Source organism: Aricia agestis, chromosome 2 (genome assembly GCF_905147365.1).
Source record: "Aricia agestis chromosome 2, ilAriAges1.1, whole genome shotgun sequence".
Classification (NCBI taxonomy): Eukaryota; Metazoa; Arthropoda; class Insecta; order Lepidoptera; family Lycaenidae; genus Aricia; species Aricia agestis.
Genome location: NC_056407.1, coordinates 16,159,459 through 16,187,429, shown reverse-complemented (window position 1 = coordinate 16,187,429; position 27,971 = coordinate 16,159,459). Strand labels below are relative to the sequence as shown.

General features: G+C 37.5%; 1 protein-coding gene across 3 annotated transcripts in view; it reads right to left on the bottom strand.

Annotated features, from left to right (window-relative positions):
* LOC121738881 overlaps positions 1-27,645 on the bottom strand; it is a 51,552-nt gene extending 23,907 nt beyond the window's left edge. For 2 of the 3 annotated variants that reach the window (XM_042131149.1, XM_042131155.1), the window contains exons 1-2: positions 3,961-4,003; positions 2,732-2,778 (exon numbers count right to left, since the gene is read on the bottom strand). In XM_042131149.1, the coding sequence (XP_041987083.1) occupies positions 2,732-2,778; positions 3,961-3,988 (75 nt within the window). In that variant the 5' untranslated portion in view covers positions 3,989-4,003. Of the gene's footprint in view, positions 1-2,731; positions 2,779-3,960; positions 4,004-27,386 lie in introns of those variants that run through there. The other variant, XM_042131164.1, reaches the window with a different exon arrangement.
* Positions 27,646-27,971: the final 326 nt, after the last annotated feature.

The window sequence follows — 27,971 nt, the reverse complement described above, 5'->3', positions numbered from 1 at the left end:
CGGCGACCACGTGAGTCGGTGGTCGAGAATCACGGTGACCACGGCCTGTGCCAGCCCCAGCCCCAGCTTGTACTCACTACTTCGCTGCTAGGTACTCGTACTTAATGGTCTCTTCCTGGAACCGAACCTTTGTATGATAATCGTCACTCAACAGTCATGCTATCGTTCCAATTGGAAACTTATCGCGTAGATAACAGATTTCAAAACGCTCGGTTGCAAAGTGGCTTAGGAGTTAGGACCGTTTTACATTGAACGGCATCAAGGTAATCATTAAAATTTCATTCGCGTTATTTTTAGCCTTATGCTAGTCGGCGTTGAGCCTACTATCGCTCGCGGCGCCGAGATATATCTCTTTTTAAATATGAGGCAAAATTCGAATGCACTTTTACGTCACGATCCCCCCGAGCCCTTCTGACACAGATACTGTCGTCAGGCCGGGAATAGCGGCGAGAGGCGATGCTGCGGCTCCGCGGCACGACTAGTGCGTTAGAACGGCGATTACCGTGTAGTGATACGTCTCCGTGTAGTGAATAGTGATACGTCTCAAATACACATTCAGGTCGGGCGTCGAGTGGTCTAGACGGGTTCGACTACGAAAGTACGCGAGTTTGACGCAACTGCACCTTGGCACGGTTACCGGCGGAGATAGGAGACGAATAATGAGTTTGGCGATAGACTATAGAGTGGAAATTGCACTGGCCGACGGACCGACGGTTTTCGGCGATGTCGGAGGGCGGGCCGGCCTGCCGTTTCCAGTTGACGAAGCTTTTTCTCGAAATCGCCTCCTCCCATCCCATCTCTCGACACGCCGCGAAAGCCCGGGACGATGACCGCCCGAAACTAATCTCCGGTGTGTCTCGTAACAGCCGAAAAACGTGTCGACGATAAAAACTGTAAACCTCTCGTCGGCTCGTACAAAGTTTAAGGCCTTCAAAAATGTATATAATCAGAGACCAGCCATACATAATACTGGTAAATCAGCGGACCGGTTTTAGTCGCTTCCTGAAAAATGTTACGTTCACGGCTAAAATTAAGAAGATTTACAAGTTTTAGGAGCTAGATTGCCAAGGCGAATTTCCTCTATTTCAGACCGAGTCGGTCGGCGGTCCATAAGAGCGTCTATCATCTGCCACTTAGCAGTTGGCGACTGTTTGTCAAATGTCAAGTTACAGCGGCGCGGCGACATGCGAGCTGCCAGCCAGAGCCCTTGGCTGTGGCATGCTGTGGCCAAGATTGACGTACACCGTACACGTGTTCCATAAATCGCTAGACTGACAATTCATGGAAATAATAACCAGAATTTCAAATATTATAACGCCACCACCCTCTTTGAATTCAATTAAACCGGCTCTTGCTCTAGTTTTCTTTTAACAAAAGAACTGTTTAAAGAAAACAAGAGCCAGTGATTACAGAAATAACATTAAATTTTAAAATTGAAAGTTACAATCGCTTCGTTTCTTATTTCCGATCGCATGTCCTTCTGGGGGCTACACGTCATTAACACCATTCACCATCAAATTTCGCAACAATCACACGACCAGAGAACATAATGTTGCTCCAATGTTAACAGCGAGGAGATCATTTTAATAGGTACCTACTTAGGTAGAGCCCATTTACAGAACGAGGCAATATTATTTATGTAACACTAGATAACACCCGCAACTCCGTTGCGCCAAAATTCGTTTACCGCGTGGGAACCGTACATTTTCCCGGTATAAAAAGTATCCTATGTCCTTTCTCGGGACTCAGAGTATCTCCATACCAAATTTCAGCAAAATCGGTTCAGCGGTTTGGGCGTGAAGAGGTAACAGACAGACACACTTACGCATTTATAATATTAGTAAGTATAGTAAGTATGGATAGATCGCTTTGTGGCTCGCGAAGTGATCTATGTCCTTCAGATACATCCCGATGTCTCACAAGCTATCAGTGCGATAGTGGAGGGATATGGTGAGCGGTGCGGCGGTGTAGTGATTAGGAATAGATAGCGGAGCACTCCGCGGACTCCACTTCCGCCATCAACCGCGATAACTAACACTGTTGGAGAGAGCACTTAATAGCTGTATCAAACGATGCTAGTGCTACACTAGAAACTTGTTCCTATGTTTTATTCTATTTTGAAATAATTTGCTCGTTAGTCTTTTAGATGTGATTTAGACGAGCTGCGATCGGTCTCAATCTTTGTGGGACTCCAGACATTTTAAGTAGTAGTAAATAAGGGAGACCGCAGACTCGATCGCACAAAAAGTCTGTCGTCTGCGATCTTCCTGAATGTGACTTTGCTCGTTGTAAAAGGAACTGCTGTTGCAAAAGCTGCGACGATGTTAGAGGATCGAACACCGCGAGTGAAAGTATTACATCGCTCGAGCTCGGCCGATGTGTGCCATCGAGTTTATTTTTCACTGGTTTCATTAAAATAATGTTGCACAAACCTGTTACATTAGATACCTAGTCAATGTTTTAGAACGGCCCATTACGAGTTCCGGCATAATAATTTGCCGCACAGAATAACATATCACCGAGTAAAATTTTATTTCCACTTCCAATCTCTATATTTACTCTATACTACTATCATATTCAGCATTCTCGCAGCTACGTCTTTATTTAACCGTTCATTAAATAATTGATTCATTAGTCTAACGAAATAAATTAACGTATAAATATTATGGAGGTAATTATGATTACAATAATTCACTGCAGTAATCGCTGGAGTTGTAAAATCTATAAATACCTCGGTGCCGACATTTTTCTCGATGTCAAAGATCTCTGTGCACTCACCTGAAACAAGCAAAACAATCTTAGCTATTTTTGTAGCCAGTAAACAGGCATAATATTATGACTTATGAGTGTACATAAAAAAATAATTATATCAGAATTATGTCTAGAAGTTAAAAAACCGGCCAAGTGCGAGTCGGACTCGCGCACCGAGGGTTCCGACAGCTTAAAGGTATTATAGACCTGAGTATTTGGTATGAATTTCAATTTAATACCTCTACGCGTTTATGAGGAAATGTGTAGTAAGTTTAAAATTATTAAAAAAAAATATATTATGTGATGTAACTAAAAATTTATGGTTTTCGTAATTTTTCCTTTATCTATGCTATAAGACGTTGCTTCGTACCAAATTTCAAGATTCTGAGTTCACGGGAAGCACCCTGTAGGTTTTGATTCCCTTGCAAGTGTCGAAAATTTGCGGCATAAACGGCTGTATCTTTTGATTGCGTTGGCTTAGAAGTTTGATTTTTTCACAGCTTCAAGGGACAGTAGACCTGAGTAATTGATATAAATTTCAGCTTCATACCTCCACGCGTTCCTGAGAAAAAGGGTCTTGACAGACGGACAGACGGACAACAAAGTGATCCTATAAGGGTTCCGTTTTTTCCTTTTGAGGTACGGAACCCTAAAAACAAACACGACCATTGCAGCTTCATCCCCAAACCCAAACAAGCAATCTCACGAGTGCTTTTGAACTGCATCGCAATAGAATTGAGGGGGGCATGTAAGCATATCCATTACGGGGTGCGATGTAGCTGTGTGCGGAAGTCAGACGGGCCGGGCAGGGCAGGCAGGGCGGGCAGGGCGCAGGGCCGAGTCTAGTGACTAGTCTAGGGCCTGGGTCAACGCACGGACAACAAAGACGGTGCAGTCGTTCAACCTGCTAAGTCAATTTTTCAGGCCATCGAGCGACGAGCAGATTAAGTCACCTCGTGACCTGCACTTTGACTCCTTTATCTCTCGCCTTTGTACGCAGTAAAATAAATGTTCATAGTGAATCCTTATTGCGACTTGAAGGGTTCTCGGAAAAGTGACACACGAAAGGCATCCATTCAGGTAGGCGAATCCCGGATAATCTCTCAGGATTTAAATCAAACAAAGATTACAATGATCATTCGAGGTTGCAACGAACTGCGGTCTACTCTACGAAGTCTACGAGCTCTACGGGCTACGGCAGATACTCACTCCGGGCGAAGATACACAGCGCGTTCATCTTATCTTATCGCACACACTTATCATACCGACTATTGTTCCACCGTATCGCAACTCGTAATTAATGACATAAATATAATAATGTATACGGCATTAACCAGGTTAACGGGGGTAAACGGCCGCACCGACTATGAATAAAATAGCATCTTCGGGGGCGAAAACAAACAATTTCCGAGCCGGTCCCGGGGTGGACTGAAGTGGGTAATGAGTGGTATCTATTTCCATATTCAGGTCAGGCCACTCGTGCAGGTGACCGTTTCACCGATAATGTTTAGGGAAACCAGATTTAACGAAATTAGCTCATGAACCGTGCACGCCGGATAGACGCGAACAGCGACGCCGCGTGTGAAAACTTATTGTTGACGCTAGACAATAACGTGGTAGCGAGATCCCACCGTCTAGTTCCTACCTACGTTATCACTTAGAAAGACTCGACTACGATAGACCAGAACGATGATCATGAGTTTTTTTTTTATGAAATAAGGGGGCAAACGAGCAAACGGGTCACCTGATGGAAAGCAACTTCCGTCGCCCATGGACACTGGCAGCATCAGAAGAGCTGCAGGTGCGTTGCCGGCCTTTTAAGAGGGAATAGGGTAATAGGGGAGGGTAGGGATGGGAAGGGAATCGGGTAGGGGATTGGGCCTCCGGTAAACTCACTCACTCGGCGAAACACAGCGCAAGCGCTGTTTCACGCCGGTTTTCTGTGAGAACGTGGTATTTCTTCGGTCGAGCCGGCCCATTCGTGCCGAAGCATGGCTCTCCCACGTATAAAATGTAAAGAATACGTTTTAATATGAAACATAAACGGTTTGTTAAACCTCGAAATCCGTGAATCAACAGTGCGTTACACTCTCGTTTCTTTGTTGAAATGTCGAAGGATGGCTGACCTCGCTTTACGATTTAATGCACGATTATGATCATTTTAGTACTCATTGGGCGCTTAAAATTGATTATTTTAGTTAAAATTTTTATCTGATATTTAAAATTTAGATCGGAGGAGGTCAAAAGTCCGAGGGTGGCAAAAAGTCAACGATGTAAAAGGAAGAATGAGTTAACTTCCAGGAAGTTAAAAACGGGACAATATATTCCTGAGGTTAATTGAATGTTTAAATAATTTATAATGTACATGATAATATAATATAAATTATAGCAATAACGATTTATAATTAGTTTAAGGTGAGGTGGTGATGGCATGGGGTGATAGAAAATATTTTGAGAGACTTGAGAGTAGAGTAGAGAGTTTTAATGGCAATGTTTTGGCTCTCTCTACTATAATACGAGTATAAAATATTATACTAGACCAAAATATTATTATTATATTTTACGTAAGTAAATACAAATATTAAATACATGATATTGTATACGACAGAAAATAATGATCAACACCATACTTAAATATTTATAAATTACTAGGCACTTAATTTGTAAAATAAAAAAATATAAAAAGCTATCCACTAGCCAGGCCAACCCTGAACAAAGGACGCGCACGCGACACGTCCGCACCCCGCGCGCGTTCGCTCCAGACTGACTTCCCAAAGTTCCCAAACACAAATCAGCTGTTTGTGCAGCCACCAGCCACAGGTCTAGTCTAGACTCCAGACGTCTCGTAAAACTATCCTGAGTATATGCATCCTCTTTGTTAACTTTAAATTGAACATTTTATTATAATGCCGCTGTGCTAAACGTAGTTTTGTTGTAAAATATTGAGTTTCGCGACGGACGACTGACGAGTGACGGGGGATGCGGGTAGTCGCGAGTCTTTGTTACAAGCTGAAGATTAATGATCGATAAAAATTAAATTACCTCTCTTGTTTATGTATACAAGGCATAGTACAAAGTAAAATTAAATGAAGTTAGTAAAATGTAGGTACCTTGATATTTAATCAAAGCGAATGGAAGTGCTCTGCCAAGTTTCAGCAGGCCGCGCGCATGAAGTGCACTGTTTACACGAACCGTTTCGACGTGGTTTCGACGCACTTTTGACCCCCCCTGTAGCTCAGTGCCTATTGCGACTCGAAATTTGCGATAAAATTGAACCTACTAATTAAGATAAAATTAAACCTACGTAATTATAATATACTAGTAATTAAGCAGTATACCCAATTTCATAGGTATAGCTTCGGTAGATCCTGAAATATGTCCCTGCAAAAATAGCTAATTTTGGGACTGACTCACTCATTCACTCACTCACTGACCGGTAATCAAAGTAAAGGCGTGTGGGGTATCTATGGATAGGTCTTAAAAATCATATTGAAGTTTCTAATATATTTTTTTCTAACCTGAATAGTTTGCGAGAGAGACTCTTCCAAAGTGGTAAAATGTTAAAATGTGCCCCCCCCCCCCCTAATTTCTAAAGTATAAGTCATGATAAGTCTAAAAAAATATAATATGATATACATTACTATAAAAACTACTAACGAAAATTGGTTTGAACGAGATCTAGCTAGTAGTTTTTTTTATACGTCATAAATGGTAAACCTTAAATTAACTTTCATTAAATCAACTGAAACATAAAAATAAATCAAAAACCTTTTCACAAAAAATAAACCTTATTGTTGCTGCGTAACCCTTCATGGGCGAGTCCAACTCGCACTTGGCCGGTATTTTTCCTTTGTAATTAAAGGTTTTTCCCGTCGAAATTACCTGCAAACTTAGCACCGCCACGATACAAAAGGGAGAGAATAGAAATATTGACTGACATAAGGGGCAAAATATCACTTTGTCTAGTAATAGGATCATCCTAGATGTTCACTGTTATTAGTGGCCCAAGTGACAAGTCTTAACTTTATATTAGACTGACATGAAGGAAATACTCCTTCATTTCAGTCTAATGTATTCGAGGCTTTAGCGGTAACAAGCGTGTAAGTGACCTTGTATTTATATTTTAGGCGAACGACCTTTGCTTTTATTTATAACTAGTTATAGCAATATACTGCGTGGTACTGCGTAGCTCTACGACTCGAACCCAGCAACCGTATACGGTATATTATTCGGCCATTGGGCGCTGTCGGAAAAGTATGGCAAGGTGATTTTCGTGAATGGCTACTCGACGATGATTAGCTATGCAAAAATTAGCCTGGTACAAATGGTTCAATTTTTTTATTAAAATTAACGTATTCGCGTCGGTATGGCGGGCTGTAAGTAAGCCGCACCCGACAAGTATGGCATTACGCTTTCGCCTACTTATTTTTTTTCGACTATCGGAAAATATATGCATTTTTGTGGAACAAATGGTTCGACACTCGTTATTTATCCGACACGTTCGATTTTGGGACAGTGCGAGCGCTATGACCATCATTTTCCTTTTTGCCTTTACGTAATTATACCCCTGTGAAACCGCCATACTGGTACAAATGACCAAGAATTTTGTGTCAGTATCTCCAGGCCTATAAACAAATCTGACAAAATTATTGACGATTCATGCAGATTAACATTCTGTTTAATATACCGCAAAGGTGTTTCTCTACGTTTTATGCCGCGGCGCTATAGAAGTGGGGTGTAAATCCAAAAGAAAGACGAGAGTGAAAATAACATGCTTGCGCCATTTATAGACCCATATTATTAGTCCTAGTCGTGACAAACGTTAATAACAATCACCACAGTCAGTACAATAGGAATGTAGGACACAGACGCGCGCGTAGTGCGGGTGACGACCGCGGACCACGACAGTTCGGCTAAAGGAGTGAGCACACTGAGACGGGCCGAGCCGGGGCTGTGCGTTCCGGGGCTCATCGCAAAAATCCGCCTCCATACAATTTGTATGGAAGCGGAAATTCGCTGCGCCCCGACACAGTGTGCGATACGCGCATCCGCTTCCATACAAATTGTATGGAGGCGGATTTTTGCGATGAGCCCCGGCACGCTGAGCGACGGCACGGCCCGTCTCAGTGTGATCACTCCTTAATTCGGCGCTGCGGACTGTTTACAAACACGCTTCCCCGTACTGGGTCGCAACCACGTGTGACGTGATGCTACCAGTCTTCAGATTCAGACGGGATAGACATTGCTTACTATGCAAAAGTAGAGGCAAAATCTAGAATACATTCCTTTACAGTTTACATAGAGAGCACTCGCATCTGCTTAGGCAGTAAGAATTTCGGAAGGTATTTAAAATCTTATATCTTATAACTACTTCCTACTAATATTATAAAGGCGAAAGTTTGTTTGGATGTATGGATGTGTGGATGTATGGATGTTTGTTACTCTTTCACGCAAAAACTACTGTACGGATTTTAATGAAACTTTACAATAATGTAGCTTATACATCAGAATAACACATAGTCTACAATTTTAACCGACTTTCAAAATGGGGGAGGTGTTATGTTCGTTTTCTTATATTCAACGATTACTCCGCCGTTTGTTAACCGATTTTCAAAATTTTTCTTTTGTTATATAGGGTATGGTATTATATTATATTCACAAAAGTGGTGATCTGATGAAGGATGCATAGGTAATCGAGGGAACTCCTCAAAATTTATATGGAAACATGTGGTGACTTCGGTTTCGTGAGAAGTATTCTAAGCATAGGCTACCAACAAGTAAGATTTTGCACCGAGGCATACCTGGTATACCGTGATTCGGAAGGTGCTGAGAGAACTCCTGGTTCTTTATAGATACAAGTTTGGGAGTTTCGGCGTTGTTTTAAGAACGGACAGCATATGCTACTATGCAAATGACATTCATCATCATCATCATCATCATCACTACCATATTATACCATATATATCGTTCCATGGTTATGACTTATGAGCCTATAATGACCCTGTTATTGGTACTTTTCATAGTCTTTTAGATCGAGACTCGAGTTTGTCAAGCGATAATTGAAAAAAATCTAAGCGCTAATTTCAGGAACTACTGGTCCGATTTAAAAACTTATTTCAGTGTTAGATTGCTAATTTATCAGGTAAGACTATAGACTATATATTATCACGCTAAGACTAATACGACCGAAGAAACTCAGTAACATGTCGGAAAAACGGGGGAAATATTAGAAATTACGAACTACTGGAGCAATTTTTATGGCAATATTTGACACAGATATAGAGTAAACCAAGTGAAGGGAGTAGGAACATAAGAGCTATTTTTGTGGGAAAAGAGCTAGTTATAATATTATGTGATATGTCCCCGTATGGTAGATGGCCCATGACAAATACTATCTGTCCATTTACCTATGCCCTTAAAGCCTATAGTCACTAATCACTAAAGGCGAGAAAGTCTTTACTCACTAGCGATCAGTTTCCCAACTTCCGAGGCGGGTGTCGTCACCGGTCACCTAGCGCGCCACGAACCACTGACTCATCTATTGATTGCGGTTTACACAGTTCCAGTGAGCCAGTTTAGTTTTATATCATTACAGTCCGTTCAGAGTTAGATCCCGGGAGTTCTTAAGCAAAATTTTATGACGTGTTATGAACATTTACTAGTGTATGCAGACTATGAGTATTGCTCATTGACGATTCTATAACGAAGCAATAAAAAAACGTTGGCTAAAGGGCTTTCGATTTCGATTTATAACATTCATCCGAAGTCGATTAGGAATTGTCACTTCGAACTTCTCGATCGTTCAATAATAAATAATAATTATAGTCGCGTCGTATCCGTTGTTATCTATAATCTATATATTAATACGTGAGCCAAAAATTTTGTATCCATTTTGACGAAAAATGGGGAAACGTAGATGAATGAAATTTTGCACAGTTATAGCTTATATGGTGAAGGAGCGCATCGAGCTTATATTATTTTGAAATTTTATGCTTTTATCACATTACATTTTTTTAACAAATAAAACATTACACACACTACAACACACACACTAGGAAAAATGACAGATTTTTGAGTGACAAGCACAATTCAACCATAAATAAAAGAGTATATGTATGGGACATATACTCTTTTATTTATGGTTGAAGTCTGTTGACAAGGTGACAAATTGAAAATGGTTTTTTTTTTATTGAATCTTAGATACTATAAGACAATACTTACACGGCCAGTCTGAGATCAGCTGAGTCCCAGAGACAAGAGTTGAAAAAAAATTGATAAAGTAAATATTTTTTTACAAAATATAGGTAGTAGAGGTAGTAGTCCTAATGTCGTTGAAACTAAGGTCGAATTTCAACCATTGGGCGATCTCAAGTTCATTCCAAATTGATTTGATCTACCGCAAGTCAAAACCGTGTAGATCTCGGGAGCGCCATTTATTAAGTAAATTAAACATAAGGGTGGGTTTCACCAAGTAACTTTAGCTATAACTGTAACTTTAACTATAACTACAATGCAAAATGTAAATCTTTGGTTAAAGTCAAAAATGGACGCCATATTTGACCATTAAGTATATATTAGTTACGGTATTATTTTTTGCAATAATCCGCGGATTATTGCTAAAAATAATTACAAACTAAATTTTAAGCTATGGATTTCCGCAAAGTAACGCCTGATTCTATTAACACAATTTTTTGTCTACTTTCGCTCTGTACCGGTACGGAACCCTTCGTGCGCGAGTCAGACTCGCACTTGGCCGATTTTTAGTATTTGTTGTTATAGCGGCAACAGAAATACATAATCTGTGAAAATTTCATTTCTCTAGCTGTTACCGTTCTTGAGTTACAGCCTGGAGACAGACAGACATCGAAGTGTTAGTAATAATTTACCCTTTGGGTACGGAACCCTAAAAAGCAAATAATTCTCGAAGAAAAGGGCGTAGGTCGGTATTACGGTTGTGGATGTAAAAATCCATAATACCAAAATACCCGACCTTGAAGGAAGCGTGGACTGAGGTTTATGAACTTCCGCATAATATACTATGTTGTGCTTATCATTTATACAGGGTGTAACAAAACTAAGTGATAATACTTTGGGGTGTGTATATGTTCCTTGTAGAGAGTTCACTGCATGGGCGCCGGCAGGGGGTGCCAGGGGTGAGGGGGTGCACTTGCACCACTTGGGAATCTCGGGATCAACAGGAATTTGATTGAATTTTGAATTCAATTCAGAGTTTTTGACCGAACTTGTTTTCTATAAAGGTATCTTTATTATCCTCGGTTATCTTCCCTCGGTGGACACTTAATCCAGACATGCTGTTCGTAACAGGTAAAAAGAAAAGAAAAAAAACTAAAATCTGCACCCCTTGGAAATTATTTCTGCAGGCGCCTATGGTTCACTGTGAAAATAGCAGCGCTAAAAGATCAAACTTGTGACGCTGGGCGCTTGCCCATACAAAAGTGAAAAAAAAATTGGTCTTTCAGCGCTGCTACTTTCACAGTGAACTCTATACAAGGAACACATACACACCCTTAAGTATTATCACTTAGTTTTGTTACACCCTGTATTATATTCCAACCTACAACGTTATATTATATTAACTAGAGATCGCCCAATGGTCGAAATTCGACCTTAGTTTCAACGACATTAGGGCTACCTACGGCTATTTTTTGTAAAAAATATTGACTTTATCTTTTTTTTTTTTCAACTCTTGTCTCTGGGCCTTAGCTGATCAAGACTGGCCGTGTAAGCATTTTCTTAGATTTAATAGATTTAATAAAAAAAACTATAATCCATTTTCAATTTGTCAACTTGTTGTCAACAGACTTCAACCATAAATAAAAGAGTATAATTCGTATGTCTATAGGCTTGTCACTCAAAAATCTGTCATTTCTTATGTGTGTGTGTTGTAGTGTGTGTAATGATTTATTTGTTAAAAAAATGTATGATAAAAGCATAATTTCAAAATATTAGTTCGATGCACTCCTTCACCATATAAACTACTAGCTGTTGCCCGCGACTTCGTCCGCGTGGACTTCAGTTTATAGCGCGCGATGTCAACAAAATTGGTGTCAAATGCTTTTATAAAAAAACCCTGGTACCCCTTAAATCAATACAGCTGTCCAGTGTGCACACAATAAGTGTTTCATTTTTTTATATTAAACTTTATATTTTATGCCAAATTTTAAAGCTTATTTAGCCCCCCAATTACACAACTTTACCCATAAACTATTTATCATTGATAGGTTTAAGGTTACGTCACTGCACAGATAAAGTACTGAGTTATTTAATACCTACCGTAGAATAGATCAACAATCGAAAAAAATCGAAACTTAGGTGGAAGATGATACCACCTCTTATAGAAAGACTTTTGAGCAAGCGTCAGCGCGATGTAGAAGACGCACGGCGCCATCTATTATGAATTTTTGGAACTAACTTAATTTTAACAAATTTACGCATTTTCACCCCCTTACAACCCTTTTTTTTCAGTAAAAAAAGTAGCCTATGTCCTTTCTCAGGCTTTAGACTATCTGTATACAAAATTTCATTACAATCGGTTCGGTAGTTTTGGCGTTTGGCGTGAAAGCGAGACTGACAGACAGACAGACAGACAGAGATACTTTCGCATTTATAATATTAGTATAGATTATGTGCACACTGCACAGCTGTTTTTGGGTATTTGGATTAATTAAGGGCCGCGCTACACCGGAATGGCAGCGGCGAGGCGAGCACTTTCAGCGCTGCCATTCCGGTGTAGCGCGGCCCTAAGAGGGGTACCAGTTACCAGGGTTTTAAAAAGTTTTTAAATTTGACACAAATTTTGTTGACACCGCGCGCTATAAACTAAAGTCCACGCGGACGAAGTCGCGGGCAACAGCTAGTTATGAATAAAAACAATATATAATAAAGTAGGTATAATTAGTTCTGTTACAATAATGAAGTAAAAAATAAAACGCCATCTGTTTTCATATATTAGAATTAAAATGTTGATTGCATTGATATAGTTTCTGGATGGAATACAGGCCAACACGGTACACTCGAACTCCTTTATTTTAGAGCGCCTTCTGTTGTCAACTCTTCATTTTATATGTTCTTTATTTTATGTGTGTGTTTGTAACTGTGATGTGCGCAATAAAGTATATTCATTCATTCATTCATTCATTCATAATGCATGCATTTCTAATATATTATATTAGAAATGCAGTAGGAGTTCTATAAGATAAGATAGATTGATTATTATTATACCAAGTGATAATATTATTAAACATATTATTCTAACGTATTAAAAACTATAAACAAAAACATAATAACTAATAATAATTATGATTAGTTCTATGTTACAATGAAGTAAAAAATAAAACGCCATCTGTTGAATCGTATTAGAACTAAAATGTTCATTGCATCGATATATTTCTGGATTTTTTATAATATTATACATAAAATATATTTAAGATTTTTGAAATATTATTTTAATCCGCATCCAAGACACATGAACATTGAAAACTTTTTGTTCCACCTGCGGGACTCGAACCCAGGACCCCTGGGATGAGCGCTGGCCACGCGCAATGCGAATTAATTTTCATCGATATTTTCATGGAAATAAGATATTTTCCCACATCAAAATGTAGCCTATGTCCTTTCTCAGACTCTAGAATAACTGTGTACAAAATTTCATTGCAATTGGTTCAGTAGTTTTGGCGTGAAAGCGAGACAGACAGACAGACAGACAGACAGACAGACAGACAGAGATACTTTCGCATTTATAATATTAGTATGGATAACTGTGCAAAATTTCATGCACGTCTACGTTTCCCCATTTTTCGTAAAAAGGGTTACAAAGTTTTTCGTTCGCGTATTAATATTATGATATAACTTGTAGCTATTATTTATACTGCTACTAGCTGTTGCCCGCGACTTCGTCCGCGTTAGCATAGTAGATCACATCCCAAGTATTATTTATTGTACAAAAATACATATTCAATGTACAGCGGGGCTAAAATGGTCGCTTTGAATAATCATGACATGAATCATAATATGATTCATTTTTCTAAAATCGCAAAATGCAACTCTGCTTGCAATTCATTTCTGTATTTTTGTACTGATTTGACATTTGTTAGTTTGACAGTTTTAACAATTCATTTACTGAATTGATTGAGAGGAATTGCTAAATATGACCATTTTAGCCCCGCAGCATTGACTTTCCTACGATTTTATTATATATAGATGTTCCGCGCGGCTTCGCTTGCGTAATTTAGGAATTTCACACGACCGTTCATTTTTCCGCAAAAAAATAGCCTATGTCCCTTAACGTGATCTTTTCTTCATGTTTGCCAAATAACATAAAAATTGCTCCAGTAGTTCTTAATAATCTTAAGATAATAGGCAATTTCAATAAGATAAGATAGTAGCCTATGTCCTTTCTCAGGCTTAATTATTGCAATTCGCTATCAGCTGCTAACCTTACAAATAAAAATATACAGCGAATAAACACGGTCTGCTTGTCTTCGTCTGGTTACATTGGAAAAGCCATAGCCACACGTGACTCGGTTGACAAAGACACTGGACCTGGAATACGCTGCGTATTATCTTAGCGAGAGGGTTAATATTTAACACAGCCGTCTGTACACAGAGATGTAAATCGCGTATAATCTGCGGGATTCTCCCCCGGGGACGTCTGTAGTTTTCAATACAATGAACCCCTCCGAGCCCGCGGTCTGTTAAGCCCTCCCGTCGTTATTTCAGCTACAGGTTAGGTCTCGAACAAAAACACCGCGACTTTTCCGAAGGCGGGGTTATGGACCCCGGCGAGGGCTCCGACACGCACGCACCGGGCTAAAATTGGAATAATGATGTGCGCGTACGTATCGATATATCGATATCATTTGCACTCCGCCAATTACTTGTATCGACTTTTAAGTTTTATTACGAGTCATGAATCTATTATATAATATTAATACGTGAGCCAAAAACTTTGTATCCCGTTTGACGAAAAATTGGGAAACGTAGGTGAATGAAATTTTACACAGTTATAGTTTACATGGTGAAGGAGTGCATCGAGCTAATATTATTTTGAAATTATGCATTTATCATACATTTTTTTAACAAATAGAACAGTACACACACTACAATACACACACTAGGAAAAATGACAGATTTTTTAGTGACAAGCCTATACATACGAATTATACTCTTTTATTTATGGTTGAAGTCTGTTGACAATAAGGTGACAAATTGTTGTCAACACAAACAATAATTTTTTATTGAATCTTAGATACTATTAGACAATGCTTACACGGCCAGTCTGAGATCAGCTGAGTCCCAGAGACAAGAGTTGAAAAAAATATGATAAAGTCAATTTTTTTTTTTCAAAATATAGGCAGTAGTCCTAATGTCGTTGAAACTAAGGTCGAATTACGACCATGGGGCGATCTCTAGTATCAATTAAATATTGAATACAATAACCAATGCACATAATATTCATCTTGGTAATAGCACTCGACAATCTTTGTTTCTCCATGGAAGTGAGTAGACGTGACACAATTCAAAAACTGGAAATGGATTTTTTGCAAAAAAATAAGGTAAGTCATTTCTAAAACAACATTATATTCAATTTATTTTGTCAGTTGGAACTTGAAAGAGTTGACGAGTGATTCTCGGAAGGGATAATTGACTTCCACTTTCTCACGCAAAACCCTAAAATCTGTATTCCAAGATAAAATATGAAGTTTGGATGTTTGCCATCGTAAACCATGATGAAAATAAATACACGTTTGGCAGGAAGGTATTCTTTTCGTTTCGTAACTGCTTTTTAGGGTTCCGTACCCAAAGGGTAAAAACGAGACCCTATTACTAAGACTTCTTTTTTTTTTATGAAATAAGGGGGCAAACGAGCAAACGGGTCACCTGATGGAAAGCAACTTCCAGTCGCCCATGGACACTCGCAGCATCAGAAGAGCTGCAGGTGCGTTGCCGGCCTTTTAAGAGGAACAGGGTAATAGGGGTAAGGATGGGAAGTTAAGGGAATAGGGGAGGGTAGGGAAGGGAATAGGGTAGGGGATTGGGCCTCCGGTAAACTCTCTCACTCGGAGAACACAGCGCAAGCGCTGTTTCACGCCGGTTTTCTGTGAGAACGTGGTATTTCTCCGGTCGAGCCGGCCCATTCGTGCCGAAGCATAGCTCTCCCACGTATAAAACTTAACTTCGTTGTCTGTCCGTCTGTCTGTCTCCAGGCTCTGTACCTCAAGAACCGCTATAGCTAGACTACTGAAATTTTCACAGATATAATATCTGTTGCCGCTATAACAACAAATAGTGAAAACAAAATAAAATTAATATTTAAGGGGGGCCCCCATACAACAAACGTGATTTTTTTGGCCTTTTTTGCTCCATATCAATAGAATTTTTCACAAAGTCCTTTGTTATAAATGTGTACTTTAATATTAAAGAATAATATTTAAATAAAATAAAAATTTAAGTGCGCGAGTGCGACTCGCACTTGGCCGATTTTTATTTGATCAACTATCTCGGTTCTCGATCGAAAAACCGCGTCGCCACCAGTCGCTGGGGACAAGTTTTTAAACGGGGCTTCGGCAACAATGTTGTATTCACGTGCAGTTAATAAAGTACTAACTACTTAGTACAACACACTCCAAAGCAGCTTCTATCTAGGTAAGGTACTTAACACGTTTAAGCAGTAAATTACAATAAACATTATCTTTATATTAAGATTAGCTGTCCCGGCAAACGTTGTTTTGCCATACATATTACTAGCTGTTGCCCGCGACTTCATCCGCGCGGACTTCAGTTTATAGCGCGCGGTGTCAACAAAATTGTTGTCAAATTTAAAAGCTTTGTATTAAAACCCTAGTACGCATTAAATCAAAATGCCCAAAACAGATGTGCAGTGTGCACATAATATTATTTTAAATTAAACTTTAAATTAAATTAAACTTTATTTATGCCAAATTTTAAAGCTTATTTAGCCCCCCATTACACAACTTTGCCCATAAACTATAATTTATCATTGATAGGTTTAAGGTTACGTCACTGCATAGATAAAGTACTGAGTAGTGACTAGTTAGTTATATAAAAGCGTGTAAAACAATCTAAAGAATCGAAAAATGCAACTTGAGATGGCACCACCTCATATAGAAGCGATAGCGCGATGTAGACGACCATCGCCATCTGTTATGAATTTTTGGAACTAACTAATTTGAACAAATTTACGCATTTTCACCCCTTTACAACCCCCTTTTTCTTGATTTCATTACAATAAAATTAATTTCAATTCAATTTCAGTTCAGTGGTTTTGGCGTGAAAGCGAGACAGACAGACAGACAGAGATACTTTCGCATTCATAATATGAGTATAGAAGTATAGATTTCGCACATATTATTTCATTGAAGTGACTAAATAAGTATGTCACCATGGCAACGTCCATCGCTATCCCGTCGCACAAACAATGGTCGCCGTCAGTCTCGATTTGTAATAATTTACTATTATTCATTCAACAAATGCACTTATCAATATAAAATTATTATAACATGTTAACTTCATTGTGTGTGTATATAAATCTATATATATAAAACTCAAAGGTGACTGACTGACATGGTGATCTATCAACGCACAGCCCAAACCACTGGACGGATCGGGCTGAAATTTTGCATGCAGGTAGATGTTATGACGAAGGCATCCGCTAAGAAAGGATAGTGATAAATTCCAACCCCAAGGGGTTGAAATAGGGGATGAAAGTTTGTATGTAATAATACTTCTTAACTCGAGCGAAGCCGCGGGCAAAAGTTTGTTGTAAAATAAAATAAAAAGTAGCCAGTAGCCGATTCTTAGACCATTCAGGTCTATGAATCGGCTACTGGCTGCTTGCATTATAAAATTTGGTAAAAATCAGTAAAGCCGTTTCGGAGGAGTACGGTAACTAACATTGTGACACGAGAATTTTAGTATATAAGACTGGCTGTTCCGGCAAACGTTTCTTTGCCATATAAACTAGATATACCGCGCAGCTTCGCCCGCGTAAATTAGGAATTCTACAGAAACCGTACATTTTCCCATAAAAAATATTTCCTCCGTTTTTCCCACATTTTCCTGAGTTTCTTCGGTCGTATTAGTCTTAGCGTGATAATATAATATAGCCTATAGTCTTACTCGATAAATGATCTATCTAACACTGAGATAAGTTTTTAAATCGGACCTGTAGTTCCTGAGATTGACGCGTTCAAGCAAACATATACATTCAGGTTTATAATATTAGGTAGGTATAGATTTTTTTTAATTATCGCTTGACAAACGCGAGTCTCGATCTAAAAGACTATGAAATGGTATAATATGGTAGTGATGATGATGATGATGATGATGATGAATGTAATTTGCATAGTAGCATATGCTTTCTGTTCTTAACCCATATAGACCCGCCGTGCCCAAACGAGGACACTTTTAAAAATACTTAATTTTTTTCTCTTTCAAGTTTATACTTATTTTTATTGTAAGTGTCAATTTGCTAAGTGTATTTTTTTATTCCCAGAAGGTACAAATAATATAAAAATAGTTCACAGTGTTTTATAATGATTTTTCTGAAGCTGTTTCTCTATTTTTGCTCTACATAAACGATTTACCTAAAATCTTAAATAGCCAAATAGCTCTTCCAGTATTATTCGCAGACGATATATCTATCCTAATAAAATATGAAAATACAAACTCAACAGATGACGTATTGCAAAAAATATTAAAAGATGTAACTGATTGGCTTCGAGATCACAATTTGGAAATTAACTTTAAAAAAACAAAAACTATTCAATTCAGATCATATAAAAAACCAGCAATAAAAATAAATACAATGTTTGAGAACACTAATTTAGATACAGTAGACACATTCAATCTGCTCGGCATTAACATAGACACTCATTTAAATTGGAAAACACATATTCAAACCATCAAATCAAAATTATCAAAATTCACATACGCACTTTTTCATCTTAAATGCAGCACAGACACACAAACCTCCCTCACGGCATACTATGCTTATGCATACTCCTGGCTGCGATACGGGATCATACTGTGGGGGAACAGCGTAAACAGCCACGAACTCTTACCTTACAAAAAAAATGCGTAAGAATAATAGCACAAATAAAAAATAGAGACAGCTGCAGGCCATATTTCATTAAATACAAATTACTTACACTTACATCAATTTACATACTAGATATTAGCTTATTTGTTTTCAAAAATTTCGATTACTTTATTAAAGTTAAAGATACACATGACATTAACACACGACACAAAAACAGACTACATTTACCATACCCCAGAATTAAAATGCTAAACGAAAGCCCATACTACATGTCAGTCAAAATATTTAATCACCTCCCAGAAACGAGAAAATCAAAAAACTACCTAACTGAAAAATGTTTCTACTCGCTAGAAGAATTCTTTTCTAAAGAAGATTAAGGTCTAAAGAATAATGTTCATAAAATATATTAGGTACTTTCATTCATGTATTATTGTAATTGTTTATATTATATGAAATTAAGAAACGAATAATACATCATACCTATTATGTTACTTATGTAAGTAGTTAACAAATTACAACAAAATATTTGTCAAGTACTATTTTATAAGCAACCGCCTGTACAAGGTGCTGAGTTTGTATATTGTATACTATACTTGGATGCTAATAAAGTCTTTGAATCTTTCTAACATCCGAAATGACGCCAAGTTAGTATTTTTTATTTTTAAGTTTTTCTTTTAGGTATTCATATTTTTTTACCTAAAAGAGCTCCTTACACTATAACCTATAAAAAATATACATATAAGTGTGAAAAGCTTTAGTCTTTATAAGATTAGGAGTAGTTTTATACAAGTGTCCCTATTTGGGGCCAATGAACTCAATCAACTGAATGAACTGAAAAATCAATGAACTGAAGGGTATTCAATAGCTATGATAAATATTATGGACTTTAGGCAGTTGCTATGATTGAAGATGACAGTGGAAAGATATTTCCTTCGCAACCATGTGTCTCTTTATCAGTTTTTCGCTACTCCAAGGGGTAGCTGGCTATTGTGCAACTGATACTGTTGGCCAAGGCAGTACATAAAAGGGTCCTCTCGTATCCGTCAAGGATATGAAAAAAAAAACGACGAGTTTGACTACCGTTTCGACCAACTGAATTAGAATTTGTTTTACATCGGCTGGATTATAATATCTATGTGATCGGGGGAAGCCATTAAAGCGTTTTTCTTCTGGGAAAAGTAAACAGATGTATTACTGTTGAAAGAATGTGGACGTTAGCTTTCTACATTTTTATCAAAGCTATAACAAGAATATGCGTGGGTTCAAGTCAACTGTTCAATCGATTTTCTCGCACTGTTATACGAAACAAAAGTTGGTGGTAACTGGTAGATACTGTTTACGCACATGCTGGATGTAGCAGTGGCAAACGCATGGCGGCTGCATCGTCAAAGTAATAAAAACAAGAATTAAATTAGCTCCAATTTCGGTGGCATTTGGTCGTCATTACTTGAGACATACAAGCGGTAGAATCCTGCAACCAGCAATACATATATGTACTGCCAAACCTGCAGCATGAAGGGTCATTTTCCCGAAAAACTGTTCCAACAATCGCGTTGTTCTGGTGAGCTAGCATTACGTCATGAAAAAGGTCAAAGGCAATTTGACAAATGTGTGAAAACACGGTACATTCATAAAATATGTATCGAAAATTTTCACACCGTATGATCCCATTGGCCCCATTTGAGGACGGCATTTTTTTAATATAAGAATTTAAAAAAATATAAGTTTTTTTGTGTTTTCCTAATAATATTATTGGTTTCTATAAATTAATAAAGAAATTTCATATTTTCCATGGCTCAGTTTCATTTGGGTCTAAATGGGTAAAAACAACGCCGAAACTCCCAAACTCGTATCTATAAAGAATCAGGAGTTTTCTCAGCACCTTCCGAACCACGGTATACCAGGTACATCTCGGTGCAAAATCTTACTTGTTGGTAGCATATGCTTAGAATACTTCTCACGGAACCGAAGTCACCACATGTTTCCCTATAAGTTTTGAGGAGTTGCCTCGATTACTTATGGATCCTTCATCAGATCACCACTTTTGTGAATATAATACCAAATTGGGATGATACCCTATATACCAAAAGAAAAAATATATACCAAAAAAAAATCGGTTAACAAACGGCGGAGTAATCGTTCAATATAAGAAAACGAACATAACACCTCTCCCATTTTGAAAGTCGGTTAAAATTGTAGCCTATGTGTTATTCTGATGTATAAGCTATATTATTGTAAAGTTTCATCAAAATCCGTTCAGTAGTTTTTGCGTAAAAGAGTAACAAACATCCATACATCCACACATCCATACATCCACACATCCACACATCCATACATCCATACATCCAAACAAACTTTCGCCTTTATAATATTAGTAGGATTTCGCCCGTATTATTTTATTGAAGTGACTAAATAAGTATGTCACCATGGCAACGTCCAACGCTATCCCGTCGCACAAACAATGGTCGCCGTCAGTCTCGTGTTGTAATAATTTACTATTATTTATTCAACAAATGCACTTATTATTATAAAAAGTACACAGTAGCCGATTCTCAGACCCACTGAATATGCAGTATAAAGTTTGGTTAAAATCAGTATTAATCCGTTTCGGAGGAGTACGCGGCCTAACATTGTGATTTGTGACACGAGAATTTTATATATAAACGAGAATTTTATATATAACATTATAACTTAGTCAGAAGCAAACTGCTATTTAATTATGTCTGCTCCAACAAACAAGTCATTTTACAACCGAACATAACCAGTTCAAAAGTTTCAGGTTAAACTCCCGCTAGCTATCCCTAAAAGGCAACCATGTTAAGTAGGCAAGTCAACAATGGCGAGTGATGCGCTTTTATCGATTAAACAGATTAAATTAATTAAGTCTTATCGATAGTCTTTGATCGTATACGTGGGAGAGCCATGCTTCGGCACGAATGGGCCGGCTCGACCGGAGAAATACCACGTTCTCACAGAAAACCGGCGTGAAACAGCGCTTGTGCTGTGTTTCGCTGAGTGAGTGAGTTTACCGGAGGCCCAATTCCCTTTCCTATCCTCCCCTATTCCTTTCCCTTCCCATCCCTACCCTCCCCTATTACCCTATTCCCTCTTAAAAGGCTGGCAACGCACCTGCAGCTCTTCTGATGCTGCGAGTGTCCATGGGCGACGGAAGTTGCTTTCCATCAGGTGACCCGTTTGTTCGTTTGTCCCCTTCTTTCATAAAAAAAAAAAAAATCGTTGACCTTTGGTGCTGCCATTGTATACCGTACACTATTTTTATCGATATTTAAATATAGGTTAATTCAGATAGACTGATATTTTTAATGAGCAAAATATGTTGACAACATTTCATTTTGCTAATGGTAATGAGTTATTATCACTTATAATACCACAAGAGCTTCAAAATTATCGGGTATTTCCCGATAGGTTCGTTGCAAACAAATGAAGGAGTTTTTTCCTGAAAAACTTGACGACTTTATTTGTTTGCAGGGAACCTTGAGGGAAATGCCAGATAATTTTGAAGCTCGTGTGGTATTCGGGGGATTATTTTTCCGTCCCAAATGTCGGCCAATAGAATTAGAATTTGTTTTTTATATATAGCAACTACCAGAGAAAATTTTCAAAAAATTATTAGTATAATACCATGTAGGTTGTACCACGTGACGTCGAATGGTGCAATTCTATTGGTCGATATTTGGGTCGGAAAAATAATCTTATTTATCTGACAGATTTCATAATCTTATATATAAAAATGGATTTTCAAATGTGTTAGTCGCGCTAAAACTCGAAAACGGTTGAACGGATTGGGCTGATTTTAGTCTTAAAATATTCGTAGAAGTCCAGGGAAGGTTTTAAAGTGACCTGTGACACGAAGTTCACCGGGACAGCTAGTTCTAGATAAAAATTATTTATAAGCAGGTATATTAAATGTTTATAACTTTAAGAATAGCTTTAATATTAATTAATTCATAATTATATTGTTGGCTTTCATATTCTTTATTATTGTAAAACTGGAAGTGTTGATACAGATTGCCTTTTTACTGAACATATTCTTTATTGAACGTTACGTTTCGACTTTCGACACAAACTCATTAATATACCAAGTACTTTAATAAGTAGATTATATCCGCTAAAGTTCGATCACGCGAATTTCTAAAACGGAACGTCTAGAAATCCACTCCCTATTATTTTAAACTTCGATTGAGACTTTTAGTACGGGAGCCCTGGAACAATTTTTTTTTCTATCAAGCTAATTTTTTGTGAGTAGCTTCATTTTGATAAGACGAACAACATTTTTATTTGCGAAAAATCTCGAAAGTGGTAGCTAACAGAGATAGAAAGGATTTCATACTTTGAAAAATATGGATTGTTCTATTTGTAGGACAATGATGTGCCGTGCCTGAAGTTCCGAACGTTCAAGTGAACGAATTAGCTACAAAACATAAACAAATTATCTTGAGTATCAAAATATAATATGTATCATAGTGAGATAAGGGGACACTTTTAGAGGGTGCAAATGTTATTTCTAACTCAAAAAATAGTCACCCCTAAAACCCACCCTTATAATTCCAAGTCGACTTTCTTCCACCCCACAGTGATTGAAAATTCTAAAAAAAATCATGCTAGTATATCTATAGATCCTACATACGATGGTAATATTTTCCACTTGCGGACTCACCCCTAAAAATTACCCTTAAAATTCAAAGTCGATTTTCTCCCACACCACAGTGATTGAAAATTCTAAAAAAATTAATGCTAGTATATTTTAAGATCCTACACACGATGGTAATATTTTAAACTTGCGGACTCATCCCTAAAACTTACCCTTAAAATTCAAAGTCGATTTTCTCCCACACCACAGAGATTGAAAATTCTAAAAAAATTCATGCTAGTATACTTATAGATCCTACATACGATGGTAATATTTTCAACTTGCGGACTCACCCCTAAAACTTACCCTTAAAATTCTAAGTCGATTTTCTCCCACACCAAAGTGATTGAAAATCCTAAAAACATTCATGCTAGTATACTTATAGATCCTACATACGATGGTAATATTTTCAACTTGCGGACTCACCCCTAAAACTTACCCTTAAAATTCAAAGTCGATTTTCTCCCACACCACAGTGATTGAAAATTCTGAAAAAAATCATGCTAGTATACTTGTAGATCCTACATACGATGGTAATATTTTCAACTTGCGGACTCACCCCTAAAACTTACCCTTAAAATTCAAAGTCCGTTTTCTCCCACAACACAGTGATTGAAAATTCAAAAAAAATTCATGCTAGTATACTTATAGATCCTACATACGATGGTAATATTCAGGGGCTGGGGGCTAAAAATACAGTGAATAGTTTGAAATATAGATTTTATTGATGCTAAGTAGTCTTTCAAAGTTTTTATTGTATTCATGCAGAACTTGCGTTCGTTGGGCATTGTTTGCTTGTAAAAGGAATACTTGATAAATCTGACAATAAGGGTTGAATAATGACCTCACTTTGTGTCGTCATAGTTCAAATATGTGACATTTGTTAATTACTTTTTACTTAGAAAAAATCTTTAACGTTGTTTAAAATGGATAGTATTGACAACAAGGGGGAAGATATTTTTATTGTATTTTATTAACGTAGTTAACATTTAAACAAGCCTTGTGTTCGACATCGCGATACTGATGATGTGACCGCACGTGTATAACTGTGACACGTCACACGGCACACCGCACAAGGTGACTCGAACACATAGAGCTCGATGTGATATAGAGCCGTACGCTAGTCGCCAGCAGCTAGTAAGCTACTCCGTCACCGAGCGCCGTGTCCGCGCTGCCTCATATCGATTACGTGATTTGCAACGTTTGCGTGATCATATTTTCATGGAAGTAAAAACCTATTCGCTTCATGACAACCAAAATCAATATGATGATTATAACTACTTTAAAGCAGTAGGTACTTAACTGCATTGTGAATTTTGATCATAACTACTGAGAATTTCCAAAAAAGGAGGAACAATCGTCCTTTTCTTTTTAACCGACTGACTTCCAAAAAGGAGGAGGTTATAATATGTTCGGCTGTGGATATTTTTTAAGTTCAGTTTTCATCATCGTTTCACTTTTTTCACAATCGAATTATCATCGTGATGCGGATCATATTAATATGTTTTCATAATAAAATTATTTATGATCTTAATAAATAAATTGCTACTGCTTGTCGCCGGTTCAATACCTGCAATTGTTATGGCAACACTGGATTTCTATCATTGCGTGTCATTCTGACTGACATCCCGCTGTTGCCATTTGCATATAACAAACTAGTAACTACTTTGATGCCATTAATTAACTATTTTATTGCACAATAAAAACTGGCATTAAGTTTTCCTTGCTTTTAAAATGACATGACATTAACAAACTTTGCATGTACTTATATGTTTATCGTGAATAATGTAAAATAGAAATTTGGTCAAATAAATTAATTTTCAATTAAGTGGCTATTGATGTATTAGTAACTAAACACTAGATTTTAGTAACATGGGGTTTTTATACATTTCAATCTTCATGTTTTCTTTTTTAGCATGTCGCCAGTATTTATGAAATCTTTAATAAAATAAAAAATAAAAACACTTTTATAGGAGCTCTCACGAAAAAAACTATTCCTACGTTCTCTTTTATTAGAATTTAGGTGTCATGTCTAAATTCATCATAATATTATGCGTACCAAAGCAGCATTTACAGTTAGCTTTGTTCCACGTCACCCTCCTAATCGGAAGTTGTTAACTTTATACCTACTGTATAATATTATAATCTTAAGACTTAAGAGGAGTCCACACCGCCCTTTTTTCCATACAAACGTTGTCCCCTGTTTCCTCCCTGGATAATGCTAGTAGAGTTATAATTTTTTTCCTGAATATCTACAGCCACTAATACAATGTCCCTATGTTTTCTTTTTTTCATAATTTAATTATTAAATAAGATATGAACGTTCAAAAACCCAAAAAAATGGCCATATTTTCCGCTGTGTTCAAACATCCAGAAAACAGATTTGGCTAGATTATACAAAAAAAAAGCAAAACATAGGAACACAGCTCAAGCCTTTTTTTAATCTTTAATGAAAAAAGTACTTAAATCGGTTAAGTTTTGGAGACGGAATCAGGGGACAACGAATCATTGATTTTCTGGATTTTCTGCAGTTGTTTCTATCGCATTCTGTGGTATAGGCTTGAGGTAAGGGAGACAGCTATAGATATTACACGTACTTTTTTTCATTTCTCTAGCCCCTGGTGTATCCTCTTAATATTATGTTGCTGCAACAGTTCAAATTATTTTAATTTTTAGTCTGAAATCGAAGCTAAACTAGGCGTGGCAATTAGCCACAATTATCAACTTGTAATGAGTGAGCTGTGGATTCGCCATCTAGAGTGTAGGAAGGATATACAGACATAGAGAGAGAAAAATTATTGAATATTGGTCATTAACTCATTACTCATTGCCCATTTGATTGGCCATTTTGTGTGTTGTAATTTGTAAATTGTGAAACGCCGCGACGCGTGCCTCCATTTAACTACATAAATATAATTTTTTTAAAATATTATTTCCTATTAATTATATTTTTATATATTTTTATAGATCCTAGGGTATAAAATACATCAATCTATATTTCGAACCATTCACCACTACAATCGAGCAATGCAAGCAATCCAGTAAAGTTCTGGACAAATTGCACCTAAAATAATTAAAATTTCAAAACATATCCATTCTAAAAATATTTAAAATAAGAAATTTGTAAAATACACGCGCCCATAGCTTATTGCAATTTGCAGGTTCTGGCCTTAGAGTTTCCATAATATTATACTATTGTTTATCTAATACGTAAGTTACACGTGGTACAACGATGCAACAAGGTCACGACTCACGACTCACGACTATAGAAAAAAAATATCATGCATCAAATAATATTATATCGATATCTAACTTGCACATCCCTATAATTGCCTAGAAAAGTACAACAAAAAAATTGACGATCGATTTTCATCCCAGATACTTAACGTTACGAATTAAAGTCGCGTAAAATCACAATGAAAAATAAAAAACAGCTGGCCTGCACCTCGATACCTGTCCGACCCGTTATAATACCGCGGACCAAAACCTGTGCAGTTTCTACGGCGAGAGGTAACCCGTGATCAGCTGATGTGCTCCTACTCGTACTTATACGAGATCGACGGTCCTCACAGAACTCGCCTCAATGTTCAAAACGGTTAAATATTTCTAGTACTTTATACGAGAATAATTCAATCACATACTATGAAGATACGCGTTGAAATAACTCCGAATAGGAAACACTTCCAATTCGATCAGTAACATTTTAAAATAGTCGCATTATACCATCAACTTGAGCAGCGAACTTGTCATTTTAACTTTCTAAAATACAGGAAAGACGTGCGAGAGGCATGCAAAGCGTTTGGGATTGTTCGAGATCTAAGTTTAATCTCCCGAATTGTGCCCTCGATACGATGAAATCTAAACATATGGCACGGTCCATCTTTAAATAAGACAAAAGATTACCTTCTAAACAGCAAGCAATATCATCAACTCCACACGAACACACCTGCGCTATAATATAACACTTCGATAATCGTGTATTTTTCTCCTTAAATACATTATTGCACTGTTAACAAGATGTCCTTAGCGTTGAACGCTTTCTTTGTGTCTTATTTCAACTGGGCAGTGGGCTTCACCACAAAACGAGCGTTCGCTGAGCGCTCGCTGCAGTCAAGAACTAAAAAATGTCAGCTGGGCAGGGAGCCCTCTCATTGGTGGATCGATTCTCCTCGGCATAAACTTTTCGCCCTCTTCTTTCTAGTGTCTTTCGTCTCTTTCTTACACACTTTATTTTTTTGCTTTTTTAGCAACTTTGCCTCAATATAATGGTAAAAATTTTGTTAATTTAACATTTTTTTACTGTTTTACATTTACGGTATGTATGTTTATGAAAGGTAACTAATGATATTGTCCAAATGGAATCATATGGGAAACAAAGCAATTCGCTGTCAACAGCCACGAGTCCACGACACGAAGCTTTATTGACATATTTTGTTTTCTCAATTTCTATTGGTTTGCGCACAGCTGTTTTTGACGCGTGCTTGTTTA